This window comes from Elephas maximus, chromosome 6, assembly GCF_024166365.1.
Source record: "Elephas maximus indicus isolate mEleMax1 chromosome 6, mEleMax1 primary haplotype, whole genome shotgun sequence".
Taxonomy (NCBI): domain Eukaryota; kingdom Metazoa; phylum Chordata; class Mammalia; order Proboscidea; family Elephantidae; genus Elephas; species Elephas maximus.
Genome location: NC_064824.1, coordinates 133,742,515 through 133,755,663, shown reverse-complemented (window position 1 = coordinate 133,755,663; position 13,149 = coordinate 133,742,515). Strand labels below are relative to the sequence as shown.

The window sequence follows — 13,149 nt, the reverse complement described above, 5'->3', positions numbered from 1 at the left end:
GCGCCAAAATGTCCGTCTTACGGCGCAGGCGCCATAAGGCAGGCAGCGCAGGAGCACCCGGGGCCGCGCAGCCACCGCCCAATCAGCGCAGGCTTCGCACAAAGCCAAGCCCGCCCCCAGGTGCCGACACCAAGCCTCCCTCCCATCCCCCGCCGCCTTGGCCCGCCCACTCCCGCCCCGCGCCGTTCTCGGGGAGGGGCTCGCGATTGGCTCGCGGGATGGACGCGCGCTCTGATTGGCCAAGGCGGGGTCACGAGGGCGCCGTCGTCGCCTTTCCAGAGGCGATTACTGGGTAGGCTCCGTCTTTTGCCTCAGTCTCGAGCCCTAGCTGGCAGCGAAGCGTGCGCGCTCCAGGCTCTTCAGCACTCGCGGCCGCCATCGACGTCGCTTGGGTTCTTCTAGGCTCATCTGCGCCACTCACTCTCCACACACTCCGTCGTCACAAGCCGCCATCATGGTGAAGCTCGCGAAGGTAAGCGGCCTTGCAGGCGCAAGGCCGGGCGTCGGGGCCTGCTTCCCGAGGAGCGCGCGCGCGGCGCCGCGAGGAGGAGGGCCTGCGCGCCGTCCCGGGCGCGTTCGAGGTTCGCCATGCTGACGGAAGTCTCGCGCGAGAAGCGGGCGGGTCTCGCGGGTTTTGGCGACATGGAGACGCGGTGAAGAGCGCCTGCAGGTGCAGGGGGCGGTGGGCACGGCGGAGAGAGACTTCGGGGCTGCGCGCGGGAAGGGGCGCGGGGCCCCGGGTGGAGGGGTGAGGCCGGAGCCCGCGACGCGCGCGAGCTGGCCCCGCCTCCTGACGCACGTGCCCCGGCGCGCGGCCTGCCACGTGGGCCGCGCCGCGTGGGTCCCTGCGGCTCCGGAGAGGGCCGTGTTCTAGCGGAGAGCCGTGGGGCCGCGGGCCGGGGGCAGCGGCGGGGTGGGGTTAAGGCAGACGTCCGGCGGCCTACGGGGTCCCCGCGCGGCGAGCTGGCACGTGGTGAGCCCCGGATGGAGACGCCGCCTCCGCGTGTTTCTGCGTGCACATGGTGGCCTGGGAGACACCCCCACGTGGCCCGCTGGGCTCTGAAAGTTGGGGGGTTTCTCCGGGAAGGGAACACTGTTAAAAAGACCACAAGTGTTAAAAGGTGACTGAAAGATCGTGGTTTTTAATTTGAATTCGGACCACGTGCCCAGAATTTATCAAAGGCTTTTCGAGGGTAGTTTCCCAAGGGTAAAGGATTATGAATTGTTGGTTGCGCAGTGGGCCTGGCGCAAGGTATTGTATATTAAAAAACACTCAGAGCAATATTTAATAGTTAGGGGATAATGTTTTTAAAACAGCCGTGGTTCGGAAAGGCGACAGGAAGAGGGAGATCGTTTTTTTGACCTGTTATTCTAGGCTTGATTTTGTAGCTGTACAGACTGACAGGAAAAATACAGGTAGGTTGAAAATGCTGTCTTAAGTTGTATATTAAGACTAGTTTGCATGTTAATGGTATTTAGCGGCATGGAAACTGGATTCTGAGGAAGAAAGAACTGCATTTTACTACGTAGACTAATGGCAAAACATAAATGGCTTGAAATACTGGTGCAAATGTGGTGTGCTAATAGTTGTGTCCATTTTAGGCCGGTAAAAATCAAGGTGACCCCAAGAAAATGGCTCCTCCCCCTAAGGAGGTAGAAGAAGATAGTGAGGATGAGGAAATGTCAGAAGATGAAGAAGAAGAAGAAGAAGACAGCAGTGGAGAAGAGGTAATTATATGTGATTTGACACGGAATGACATTAAAACAAAATCAGGGAGGTGGTGTTAGGTGTTTGAAAATACTACCAAAACTGAAGGTTTATATTAATTCATACGTGGCCTTGTATGATGGTTGTCTCCCAAGCTTTTCTTTGACATATCAAGATGCAGTTTGGGTAAGTATTTGAGTATGAGTTTGAGACCTGACAAGATCTCAGATGCCTTTTTGCTGGCCCTTTCTTGGGGTAGGTGTGATGTGTTTAATAATTACATTTTTCTAGTTTTAACATTTTAGCTGCATACGTTAAATAAGGCCACAGCCTGGACAGTGGGCAGAACTGAGTATCATATTCAGGTCTGAGGAGTCCATCTTGTAGCCTTATCACATCTCTTGACTAGCTTCTAAGCAGGATCAATTGATCTGTATTTCACTGTGGAGAAGCTTTGTAACAATCGCATTGTGTTATTGTCTGTATGTGTTCAGGGTTGCCACTTGTCTTAGTGCTGACCCTCTTTAACACTCCTGCCCACTCTTTGTTCACTGTAAGGACAGCTAACCATTGGGCTCGTGCTCAGATTTTTTTCTTTTAAGATTTATAGAGGGTTTTATTCTTCCCACACGCTACGTGATAAAACTAATAATCAAAAAATAGCTTGCTCCCTCCCAACGTTTTTAATATACGCAACAGTATTCACCTTTCCAGCGTTTTTAACATGCACAGCGTCAGTTTACTGGCAGTTGATATGCATGTTCTTTGGTAATTTTGCCAAGGTTGACTGTCCAGCCTACTTACTGTTGAGCTTTTAATCTCTTATTTGAAGAACTGAGCTTTCAGTGATCTCTGTACGTACACTGACCGTTGCAGGATCCTCAAAGGAGATAATAGCACTTAAATATTTACAACTTTTTGTGTACAGGGCTGTAAGTAATTTAGCTATCGATTCATTTCATTTTTAGAACAACATTTAAGTTTGATATTATAGTTTTTAGATGAGGAAGTTGATGCTTAATATTTTTTAAAATTTGTCCAAGGCTGCACAGCTTCTGATGGATGGGATCTATTCCAGCTCTGATTTCAGAGTTGGTACTCTCTTAGGCTGTACAGCTGCAAAACTGGAGCAGTTAATTGGGATAAAAGTATGAGATGCAGAGATCTGGATTCTTGTGTTTTCAGGGTTTAAAAGCTGTATTTTATCTAAATTGAAAGATGAGGGTTGTAATTTCTCAGGTAAATAGAGGGGCATACTGTGTGCCCCTAGACTTTCATGAGTGCTTTAATGCATGTCATCTTAAACTAGAGGCAGTACCAGAGGATTTCTTAAATTTTCTTCTTCAGGTCATCATTCCTCAGAAAAAAGGCAAGAAGAATCCCGCGGTACCGTCCAAGAAGGTGGTGGTTTCCCCAACAAAAAAGGTGGTAGCTGCCCCACCGGCCAAGAAAGCAGCTGTCACCCCTGGCAAAAAAGCAGCAGCCACGCCGGCCAAGAAGACAGTTACACCAGCCAAAGCAGTAGCGACACCTGGCAAGAAGGGAGCCACCCCGGGCAAAGCAGCAGTGGCCACCCCTGGTAAGAAGGGAGCTGCCACTCCAGCCAAGGGGGCAAAGAATGGCAAGAATGCCAAGAAGGATGAGAGCGATGATGAGGAAGATGATGAAGACAGTGAGGAAGATGATGAGGATGAAGAAGAATTTGAGCCAGCCATGATGAAAGCAGCAGCGGTTGCCCCTGCCTCCGATGATGAGGATGATGAAGATGAGGAGGAGGAGGACGATGAGGAGGATGATGATGAGGAGGATGAAGACGACGGTAAGGGATTCCCTTGGTAGTTGCCGAAGTGTTTTTTACTTCTGTTATAACTGCATATTCCTGCCATGAGATTAGATAAGTTCTTGCAGGGCTTCTTTGGGCTGTTTGTGGTGCATTGGGCTTAATTACCCACGACTGACTGACCTCCAGGAAATGCTGTGTGCCTGACAGAACATTCTGGGAACGCTCCTTGTAACGCAGGGTTTTGCTTCCAAGTGACCTGTTCTGGTTTTGTTTTTTTGTACTTTAGATGAGATTTACAGAGCGAATTAGTTTCTCATTAAACGAAACACATTTTATGGCGTTGTTTGCCAGTTCCACGACACGTCGACACTCTTTGCCTTCTCGACCTTGGGTTCCCCATTACCAGCTTTCCTGTCCCTTGCCATCTCGGCCTTGTCTGGGCTGGTGTGCCCATTCAGTCTCATTTTCTGTGGGCCTGTCTAACCTTCGGCTGAAAGATGAATCTCAGGAGTGATTATTACTGAGCTGTAAGGCTGTCTGGGGGCTGTACTCTGGGGTGTTCTCCACTCAGACCAGTAAGTCTCCGGCCCCCCCCCCCCTTTTTTTTCTTCTGTGAGTTAGAATTTTGTTCTACATTTTTCTCCAGCTCTGCTGCAGGCCCTTTATTGTGATCTCTGTCAGAGCAGTTGGTGACAGTAGCCAGGCACCATTTAGTTGTGCGAGCTGTTAATTCTTGCCGTAACTGGTGGTATTGATGGGATTGTGTTTTCTGCAGACTTCTTAGAACCACAGTTGGTTCTGAGAGAATGCTGTGTCTAACCGAATGCCCTTTCTCTCTTAGACTCTGAAGAAGAGGCCATGGAGACTACACCAGCAAAAGGAAAGAAAGCTCCTACAAAAGGCGCTGTGAAAGCCAAGAGTGTGGCTGAGGACGAAGATGAAGAGGATGACGATGACGAGGAGGAGGAGGATGAGGAAGAGGATGATGATGAAGATGAAGAGGAAGAGGAGGAGGATGAGGAAGATGAAGAGGAGGAAGGTAATCATAGTAGCTGTTGAAGTATTCTGACTTGAGTGTTAGAAAGATGTACTTGAATATGTGTGACAGCCCGTTGATAACACATCCTTTCAAAACTTACCCAGAACCTGTCAAAGAAGTACCTGGCAAACGAAAGAAGGAAATGTCCAAACAGAAAGCTGCCCCTGAAGCCAAGAAACAGAAAGTGGAAGGTAACTTGCAGAATTTGGAGGAGTGGTTGGGGGAGGGGCACAGACAAGGTTTAACAGCGCAAATGATGAACAACAAAGGGACTTAATGCTGAAACCTGATGTTACGTTGTGATGCTGATATGTGCTGGGTATAGAAGTGTTGAAATCAAATATGTGTCACTGTTACTAGATTGACTGTAGTTCCTTTTGTGTATAGCCGTAGAACCAACTTCAGCATTCAATCTCTTTGTTGGAAACCTGAACTGCAACAAATCTGCTCCTGAATTAAAAACTGGCCTAAGTGACCTTTTTGCTAAAAATGATCTTGCTGTTGTGGATGTCAGAATTGGTATGTCTAGGTGAGTAACTTGGGCTTCTTTCAGAATCTCTCACTTGAAGTTGCCGTAATCTATCTTAACTTTTGGTGTAACACAAGACAACTCTTGACAGAGAATTTGATGCTTGTATTTTTGGAAATAATCTAGAATTCTTGGACTCTAGTAGCCATAATAGTACTTTTTAGCTAGATAGGATTTTTTTCTTAATGTTTAGGCCGGTTCTTTATCACAATCTAAAAACTGATTACTTTCAGCGTTGGTTATAAATAACATAGCTAGTCAGCCTGTATTGGGTCTTGGTCCAGTTTGCAGAGCTTTGACTGTAAGTACTGTAGGTTCTTTTTCACTTGTTTGTACCGTCACATTGGTGCTGCAGGTGCCCAGAATATGTGTGTGGCTCTTGATTTTTTCCTCTGTAACTTTTTGCCCCTCATCGCCTTAAAGGAAGTTCGGCTATGTGGATTTTGAATCTGCTGAAGACCTGGAAAAAGCCTTGGAACTTACTGGCTTAAAAGTCTTTGGCAATGAAATTAAACTAGAGAGACCAAAGGGAAAAGACAGTAAGAAAGGTACGTGGGAAAGTATGGAAAGTTTTTGATCATTGTGATGCTAAGGGTAACTTGTCAACAGATGTGTACCTAGAGGGTCCACCACCTGGCTGGCTTGCATGTTGCTATGATACTAGAATCTTTGCCACCAATATTTCAGATATCAGCAGGGTCACAGTGGTAGACAGGTTTCAGTGGAGCTTCCAGAAGGACTGGGAAGAAAGGCCTGGCAATCTGCTTCCAAAAATTACTTGATGCAAATCCTCTGAGTCATACCAGAACAGTGGTGGAGGGTTAGCCCACTGGGCTTAGAGGGCACTACACAATGGCTGAAACAGTGGGCTCACACGGTCAATAATGAGTGAAGGGACATGGGGTTGCATGAGTCACAACCCGCTCAATGCAGCTACTAACGTCTGTAGGGTAGCCTCATGTGGCTAAGAGCGTGGCCTCCAGTGGTAGACTGCCAGGGCAAATGGTTTAACTTTTTTCTCTTAGGTTTCTCATAGTTTTATGAGGATGAAATGAATTAGGATATATTAAGTGTTTACAACTGTGCTTGCCACTCTTTGTTGCTACTATGATAGAAATTCCAGGCAAGCAAGCAAGAGAATTGCTTAGGTGCACCTGAAACTAGTCATACTGTTACTAGGCTATCTGGTTCATCATTCCCAGCCACGCTGGACTTGTAGTCATTGCCACTTGTAACGTTCTTGAATGTTCTTTTGTTTTCTGGCCCTTGATTGGTCAACTTCTCAATGATTTTTTAAAGTGTCCTTTACTTTTTGTCCATAAATGTAGCATTTTAAATCGTGTTCATTTTTATTTCTGCTTTTCTTCAAAACTATTAGGCACCTACTGTAGGTTGAGCTCTGTGTTCTGTTCAGCACGTAGTTTGCTCTCTGTTGGGATAGTGCCAAGGGACAAGTGTTTAGTTTTTGCTCTGTCTCAAATTTAGTACAGATTTGTACATCATAGGATTTCAAATACTTGTTGAATGATCAGTATTTTGGGGCTTTTTCTGTTTTGTTATTTTTAATCCAGATCGAGATGCCAGAACACTCTTGGCCAAAAATTTGCCTTACAAAGTCACTCAGGAAGAATTAAAAGAAGTGTTTGAAGATGCTATGGAGATCAGATTAGTCAGCAAAGACGGGAAGAGCAGAGGGTATGTTCTGTCTACCGAAATACTGAGTTTACGTAAAATTAAAGTACTCCCCTGATTTGTAAAAGAAGTTTCAATTATCCAGGTGTGTGATCCTGTGCAATTTAAGCTATAATCTGTACCTCAGCTTCCTATCTGTAAAGTGGGGTGATGTGCTGAATTTATAGGGGAATTTTAGATGCTGAGCACATGTGTATAAAGCTTTAAAAACTGTGCCTAACCTACAAATGAGTTGTAATAACGTCAGTCACTGCTGCGAGGCGGTGTTACCCAGAGCACGTGTCCTGAGACCATTTGGCAGATTTGGGTGTAGTGGTAGGAGGGAGGTAATCGTGGAGTTCAAGGTAGTGTAAACCCTGTACGTTTCAATCAATATAGAACAAAGGATGTTTTTATTGTTCTTGCATCTGAAACAAGATCTTGCTGCTGAGGTTAAAACATTTGTGTTAAACAATTTTTTGTTGTTTATTTATTTTTTTAAAAAAAGATGAATAGTTAAATGTTTTTTCGTCTCATCTCTACTGCAGGTTTGCTTACATTGAATTTAAGACAGAAGCTGATGCCGAGAAAACTTTTGAAGAAAAGCAGGGAACAGAGATCGAGGGGCGGTCAATATCGCTATACTACACTGGGGAGAAGGGTCAAAATCAGGACTACAGAGGTGGAAAGACTAGCACTTGGAGCGGTAAGGCTTCCTCAACATGGGTCCACGTTCCAGAATTGATGGAGGGAAATTCTTTGTGCTTTTTAAGTTGATTGATTGTAATTAGATGGGGATGAAGGTCAGAGGAGGGTGATAGCCAGATTTTGTAGTAATTCATTTTCTTAAATAAGGGCTATGTGAAATCATTTTGTGTTGAAGCACGGTAGGTCAATTTAGCTTCCTTTGCAGATTTATTTCATGCTTTAACATAGATCTGTAGATTTTAAAATTAGAGTATTCTGGGAGGATGTACTAGTTCAGTAGTAGGGTGCACACATAAACAGAAACAGAGGGGAGTGGCGCATAGCAGTATATGACCGGTGTGGCCTCACTTGCCTCAGCGTTGGCATGTTCGTTATCCCAACGCACAAATGTTCTTAAGAACAAGGTGTCCGCCATGACTAAAATTGGGAACCACTGTTTCTCCTCTTAAGAACGTGGCATCTCTGTTTGTAGGTGAATCCAAAACTCTGGTCTTAAGCAACCTCTCCTACAACGCGACAGAAGAAACTCTTCAGGAAGTATTTGAGAAGGCAACAGCTATCAAGGTGCCCCAGAACCAAAACGGCAAATCTAAAGGGTAAAATCATTACTATCTTGACAGTTATGGACTGTTACGTCTTAAATTAAAAAAAAAAAAAAAAAAAGGTAAAATCAGGTTTTTCTGACTGTCAACAGAAGCTGAATTTTTTTTAAGCTACAATTTTTAAGTTAAAGGATGTAATTTAAGTTGGTTGAGGCTCAGCATGTGAGTAAGAGGAGTCTGCCTGGTAACTTATTCTAAATATTAACACTTCATCTTTAGGTATGCATTTATAGAATTTGCTTCATTTGAAGATGCTAAAGAAGCTTTAAATTCTTGTAATAAAAGAGAAATCGAGGGCAGAGCAATCAGGTTGGAGTTGCAAGGATCCAGGGGATCACCTAATGCAAGAAGCCGTAAGTTACATCCACTTCACAGCTCCTCAGTACTGTGCTTGGAGTTCCCATTCAGGCTGGTGTTCTGCTTTCCCCCATATCTTCAGGTTTTTCAGTCGCTACTGAGTGAACAGTACTGGACATGATGACTGATTTATCTGAGAAATAATTGATGAACCTCAAGAAAATTCCTCTAGATAGTCAAGTTCTGACCCAGATGTGTTGACTCAGCAGCACCTTTACCATGATTAGGTGTCCCCGATGGTGGTTGTAATTGGCTGTGTTAAGATTGACTTTTGACTTGTTTACGTTGCTTCTCCTGCTTTCCATAAAACATCTGAGATGAGATCTTAACAGCTGTCTTAACTCTAGGTGGCCACAGATCAAGCCCTTTCCTTTTAATTGAGCGTTAGTTAACTAAGTTGCTATTAACTGCTTTTGTTAAGCGCTTTTTGTTGTGGTAGAGTATGTATGTAACTTAGTATTTGTCAGTTTGACACTTTGCAGGTGTACAATTCAGTAATTTCAGTTAGGTTAATCGTGTTGTGCCACCACCACCCATAATCCAGGTTTCCCATCGCCATAAATAAACACTGCTTCCTAAACAGGGGCTCCCCCTCTCTGCCGCTCCTGGTTACGCATACACGTGGAGTGAAAGGCTAGCTTTTGCTGAGAGTGTGCGGGCATTGTCTGGTCAATATGGATTATGACTAAGGCATGTTCCTGTCTTTTTGTTTCCCAGAGCCGTCCAAAACTCTGTTTGTCAAAGGTCTCTCTGAGGACACCACTGAGGAGACATTGAAGGAGTCGTTTGACGGCTCTGTTCGTGCCAGGATAGTCACCGACCGGGAAACTGGCTCTTCCAAAGGGTAAGGTGACCAAGCAGAAAACGCAGGGATGCTCCCAGCCTCGGGGCAAGACCTTGGGTCTGACAAGTCTTCTCCATGAGCTCCTTTCTGTCCATTGGTGGCAGTTTATGGATTCGCACGAGAAGAAGAGCCAATTCACAGAGCTAGCGTTCTTAGTTTACCTTCTGTCTTCACAGAGGTAAAGTTCTGCTGTTCTGTGAGACATTTCTGGGCTTGAAGCGGTCAGTAAGACCAGTTTCAGTTTTTCCTTTTCACTTGTCTGTTGTCACTTTGAGGCTTTTCTCACCTACACAAAGCTAGGCTCTGTGAAATCACTATCCGTCAGATGAGGTTAACTTTGGCACCTGTTCGTCATGTTTGCTTTATGATCATTGATTCCATTTGGTGTTTTAGGTTTGGTTTTGTAGACTTCAACAGTGAGGAAGATGCTAAAGCTGCCAAGGAGGCCATGGAAGATGGTGAAATAGATGGCAACAAAGTTACCTTGGACTGGGCCAAGCCTAAGGGCGAAGGTGGCTTTGGGGGTCGAGGCGGAGGCAGGGGAGGATTTGGAGGCCGGGGTGGCCACAGCAGAGGAGGCCGAGGTGGATTCGGCGGCAGAGGCCGGGGAGGCTTTGGAGGTAAGGAGGAGGATGGGTTGGGGGGTGGTGCAGGGTGCCATGGTGTCTACACCAGCACTAGCTCTGGGTACCCTTGAGAACCTGCGCCGGGATCCCCTGCATCTGTCCTTAGGCTGCCATTAATCCCTGTGGAGAGGAGGGCTGACAAGCAGCTTCATACCCATTCTTTCACGGAGCCTTACCTTTGCAGGGCGAGGAGGTTTCCGAGGCGGCAGAGGAGGAGGAGGAGACCACAAGCCACAAGGAAAGAAGACGAAGTTTGAGTAGTTCTTCTGTCCCTCTGTTTTTTCCTTTTCCATTTGAAAGAAAGGACTCTGGGGTTTTTACTCTGTTACCTGATCATGACAGAGCCTTCTGAGGACATTCCGAGACAGTAGACAGCCCTGTGGTCTACTGGGAAATCCGTACAGATAACATTTCAAGGGAGATGCCCTGTTGGTTTTGACTGGATATTCATATAAACTTTTTAAAAGAGATGAGTGATAGAGCTAACCCTTATCTGTAAGTTTTGAATTTATATTAAGTTTCATCCCATGTACAAAACCGTTTTTTTCCTACAGATAGTTTTTTGCGTTGGGGGGTGTAAAGGAAAGCAGAATGTTTTATCATGATTTTTGCTTCAGCGACTTTGGGACAAATTAAAAAGTCCTAAACTCTGGTGCCAGACTTGTGTTTTCTACAGTGTTTCTCCTGGAATACCAGTGGAGGTGTGGGGCGTGGCAAATAGCCTGCTCTGCATATCCCACCCCTAACTCATCCTTGATGTGTTGGGTTCAAGTATCCCAGGCAATTGAGATGGCTGGCAAGGTGACCAGCGTGTCTCGGCTTTGTGAGTGTTCGGACGTGAAAGACTTGAAGTCCCCATGGTTTCTCCCACTTGTAGCTGGCCTCAGGGTCAGGTGTTCACAGCAGGCGATTGGCCCTTGGCAAGAGCATGGTGGTCAGGAGGTAGGCCTCCTTAAAGAACATGGGCTCAGGAGTGGCAGGGACCAGTGAATGGAATAGGTGGCTGAGGGGGGTAGTGAGCGGTGGAGGGCATGGGTCCGAAAACAAGGCTCTCTGCATGTCTGGTATTGTGAGTCCTCCAACAGTGTGAGGTTGAATTACACAGACTTGGCAATAGGTGTAGTAATGATCAGAGGCGTTCTGTTTTATTCTATTAAGCACTGCCTCCACCTACTTCAGTTAAGAGCCAGAACTAGAGTTCTGGGTCAAGGGACTGTAAACATGGGGAACTCAGGAAGACAGCTAGTGGAAGCAGAGAGCCCACAGGGGGTCAGGTATGGGGTTTTAACGAAATGGCTGAGGAGAGGCATAGTGAGCCTCTTAGCTCATCAGTCTGTCTCTCACCTAGGGTCTGTAAGGTTGGTCTTAGGGCTCCTTTGGGTCTTCTGGAACCTGATGACATCAGCACCTTACCCATCACACTGGCACCTGCTGCAGATGGCTACTCAGTCTTTGGCAGGCCTGTGGGCTTGTCACCCTAAAAAAGTGGAATTAATTATTTTGGTAATACAAGAACATGAGTCAGAATTGCTCCTAATCCAGGGACCTAGCATAGCCAGTGTTCTAAAATCTGTATGAATTTTGAGTGGGGAGTGCCTGTGTGGTGCAAGTGGCTTTGCTGCTACCTGGAAGGGTTTTGAGCTGTATTTGGAGGGGCCTCAGAAGAAAGGCCTGGCAGTCTTTAAAATGACCCGTCGACAGCTCAAAGGAACACAGTTGTATTCCGGCACATGCGGGATCACCGTGAGTAGTTAATGGATGTGAGGATGTGATGGCTGCTAACCAAAAGGTTGGTAGTTCGAGCCCACACAGAGTCATCTTGGAGGAAAAGCCTAGCCATCTACTTCTGAAAAACCTGCCACTGAAAACCCTCTGGAACACAGTTGCACTCTGACATGGGGTTGCTATGAGTCATAATCTCAATGACATTTTATAGATTAGAGTGAAGAATGGTGGGAACCTTTCCAGGGGAGCTGGGACCTACTAGCAGCCTGATTGCAGGAAGAGTTCTCGGCTCTTGGGAGTTTCTGGATGGTGTAGGTGGGTGGGCTGAATGGCTGGTTCAGGGGGACCTTGGAAGACGGGCCTGGAGATAGGCTTCTGAAAGGTCACAGCCTTCAAGACCATGTGGAGTGCAGTTCTACTTTGCACACTTACGGTCGGAATCAACTCTGCAACCAAAAACAGGAGAGGGCTTAAGTTGTAAGGGATGCAGGTGTGAACCCACCCTGCCCTTGGCGTTGGCTTTAAATGTCCGGTAAGAGCTATTTCTGTCTGCTCACAGCATGCCGGGCATGTTCCTCAGCCCGTTCATAAACCATGTGTGGCAAGGACAGAAAATGAACCTGCTCCTCAAGAAAGAAGTAGTCTAGCCGTTACTGGTTCCTAGGGGGGCTGAGGTGTGTCTGACCCAAGCCGTGGTGTTTTCAGTCACCTCATATGCATGCGAAAACTGGATAATAAGACCAAAGAAGAATTGATCCCTTTGAATTGTGGTGGTAGCGAAGAATATCAAATACATCACAGGCTGCCAAAAGAACGAGCAAATCTGTCTTGGAAAAAGTACAACCAGAATGCTAGAAGTGAGGATGGCGAGACTTCATCTCACGTACTTTGGACGTGTTATCAGGAGGCCCCACTCCCTGGAGGAGGACGTCATGCTTGGTAGAGAGCAAAAAAGAGGAAGACCCTCAACGAGATGGATCGACACTGGCTGCAACAATGGGCTCAAACATCAATTAGGAGGATGGTGCAGGACCAGGCAGTGTTTTGTTCTGTTGTACATGGGGTTGCTATGAGTCGGAATCCACTCAGGGCACCTAACGGCAACGTGGGGGTATGTGAATTAACTGATGAGGATGGAAGAAAGTTACCTGCAGAGCTAGAAAGGGCTGCTAGGGTTTGCAAATAGGGCCTGGAATCTCAGAAGCATCTTAGTTCTTGATAGCTGCCTTAAAGTTGGTCCCTGACTCCTGTGATCCATAAGGTTTTTGACTTTGCAGAAGGAGCTTGCCAGGCCTTTCTTGCTAGTCTGAAACCTGTTGGTCATAGCAGCACACAAGCCTCCACTGACGGACAGCTGGAGGCTGTTGATGAGGTGCATTGGCTGGGAATCAACCTGGCTTTCACATGGAAGGTGAGCGACCACTGCCTGCATCTTAATCCTAGGCCTACCTATTACCCATCTGATTCACATTGTGGTGGGTTTTGCAGCCATTTTAGAAAAGTGATTCCCTTCAGCAAATGGTTGTTACCATGTTTGTCATCTGTCCAGCAGGTGGC

At 46.5% G+C, this 13,149-nt stretch overlaps 1 protein-coding gene and 3 non-coding genes across 4 annotated transcripts; all 4 read left to right on the top strand.

The window, feature by feature from the left end:
• Window positions 1-272: 272 nt before the first annotated feature.
• Window positions 273-10,519, top strand: NCL (nucleolin). The gene is made up of 14 exons (XM_049888444.1): window positions 273-472; window positions 1,603-1,728; window positions 3,056-3,527; window positions 4,333-4,530; window positions 4,635-4,721; window positions 4,918-5,059; window positions 5,483-5,607; window positions 6,631-6,754; window positions 7,279-7,436; window positions 7,911-8,034; window positions 8,260-8,393; window positions 9,115-9,241; window positions 9,635-9,861; window positions 10,052-10,519. The coding sequence occupies exons 1-14, from the start codon at window positions 455-457 to the stop codon at window positions 10,126-10,128; spliced, it is 2,139 nt and encodes a 712-aa protein (XP_049744401.1). The 5' UTR covers window positions 273-454; the 3' UTR covers window positions 10,129-10,519.
• Window positions 4,777-4,846, top strand: LOC126078639 (small nucleolar RNA SNORD82). The gene has a single exon (XR_007518120.1). It is a non-coding gene; the product is annotated as a small nucleolar RNA SNORD82 (small nucleolar RNA).
• Window positions 8,510-8,589, top strand: LOC126078640 (small nucleolar RNA SNORD20). Its single transcript, XR_007518121.1, has one exon. It is a non-coding gene; the product is annotated as a small nucleolar RNA SNORD20 (small nucleolar RNA).
• On the top strand, window positions 9,308-9,448 carry LOC126078638 (small nucleolar RNA SNORA75). Its single transcript, XR_007518119.1, has one exon. It is a non-coding gene; the product is annotated as a small nucleolar RNA SNORA75 (small nucleolar RNA).
• Window positions 10,520-13,149: the final 2,630 nt, after the last annotated feature.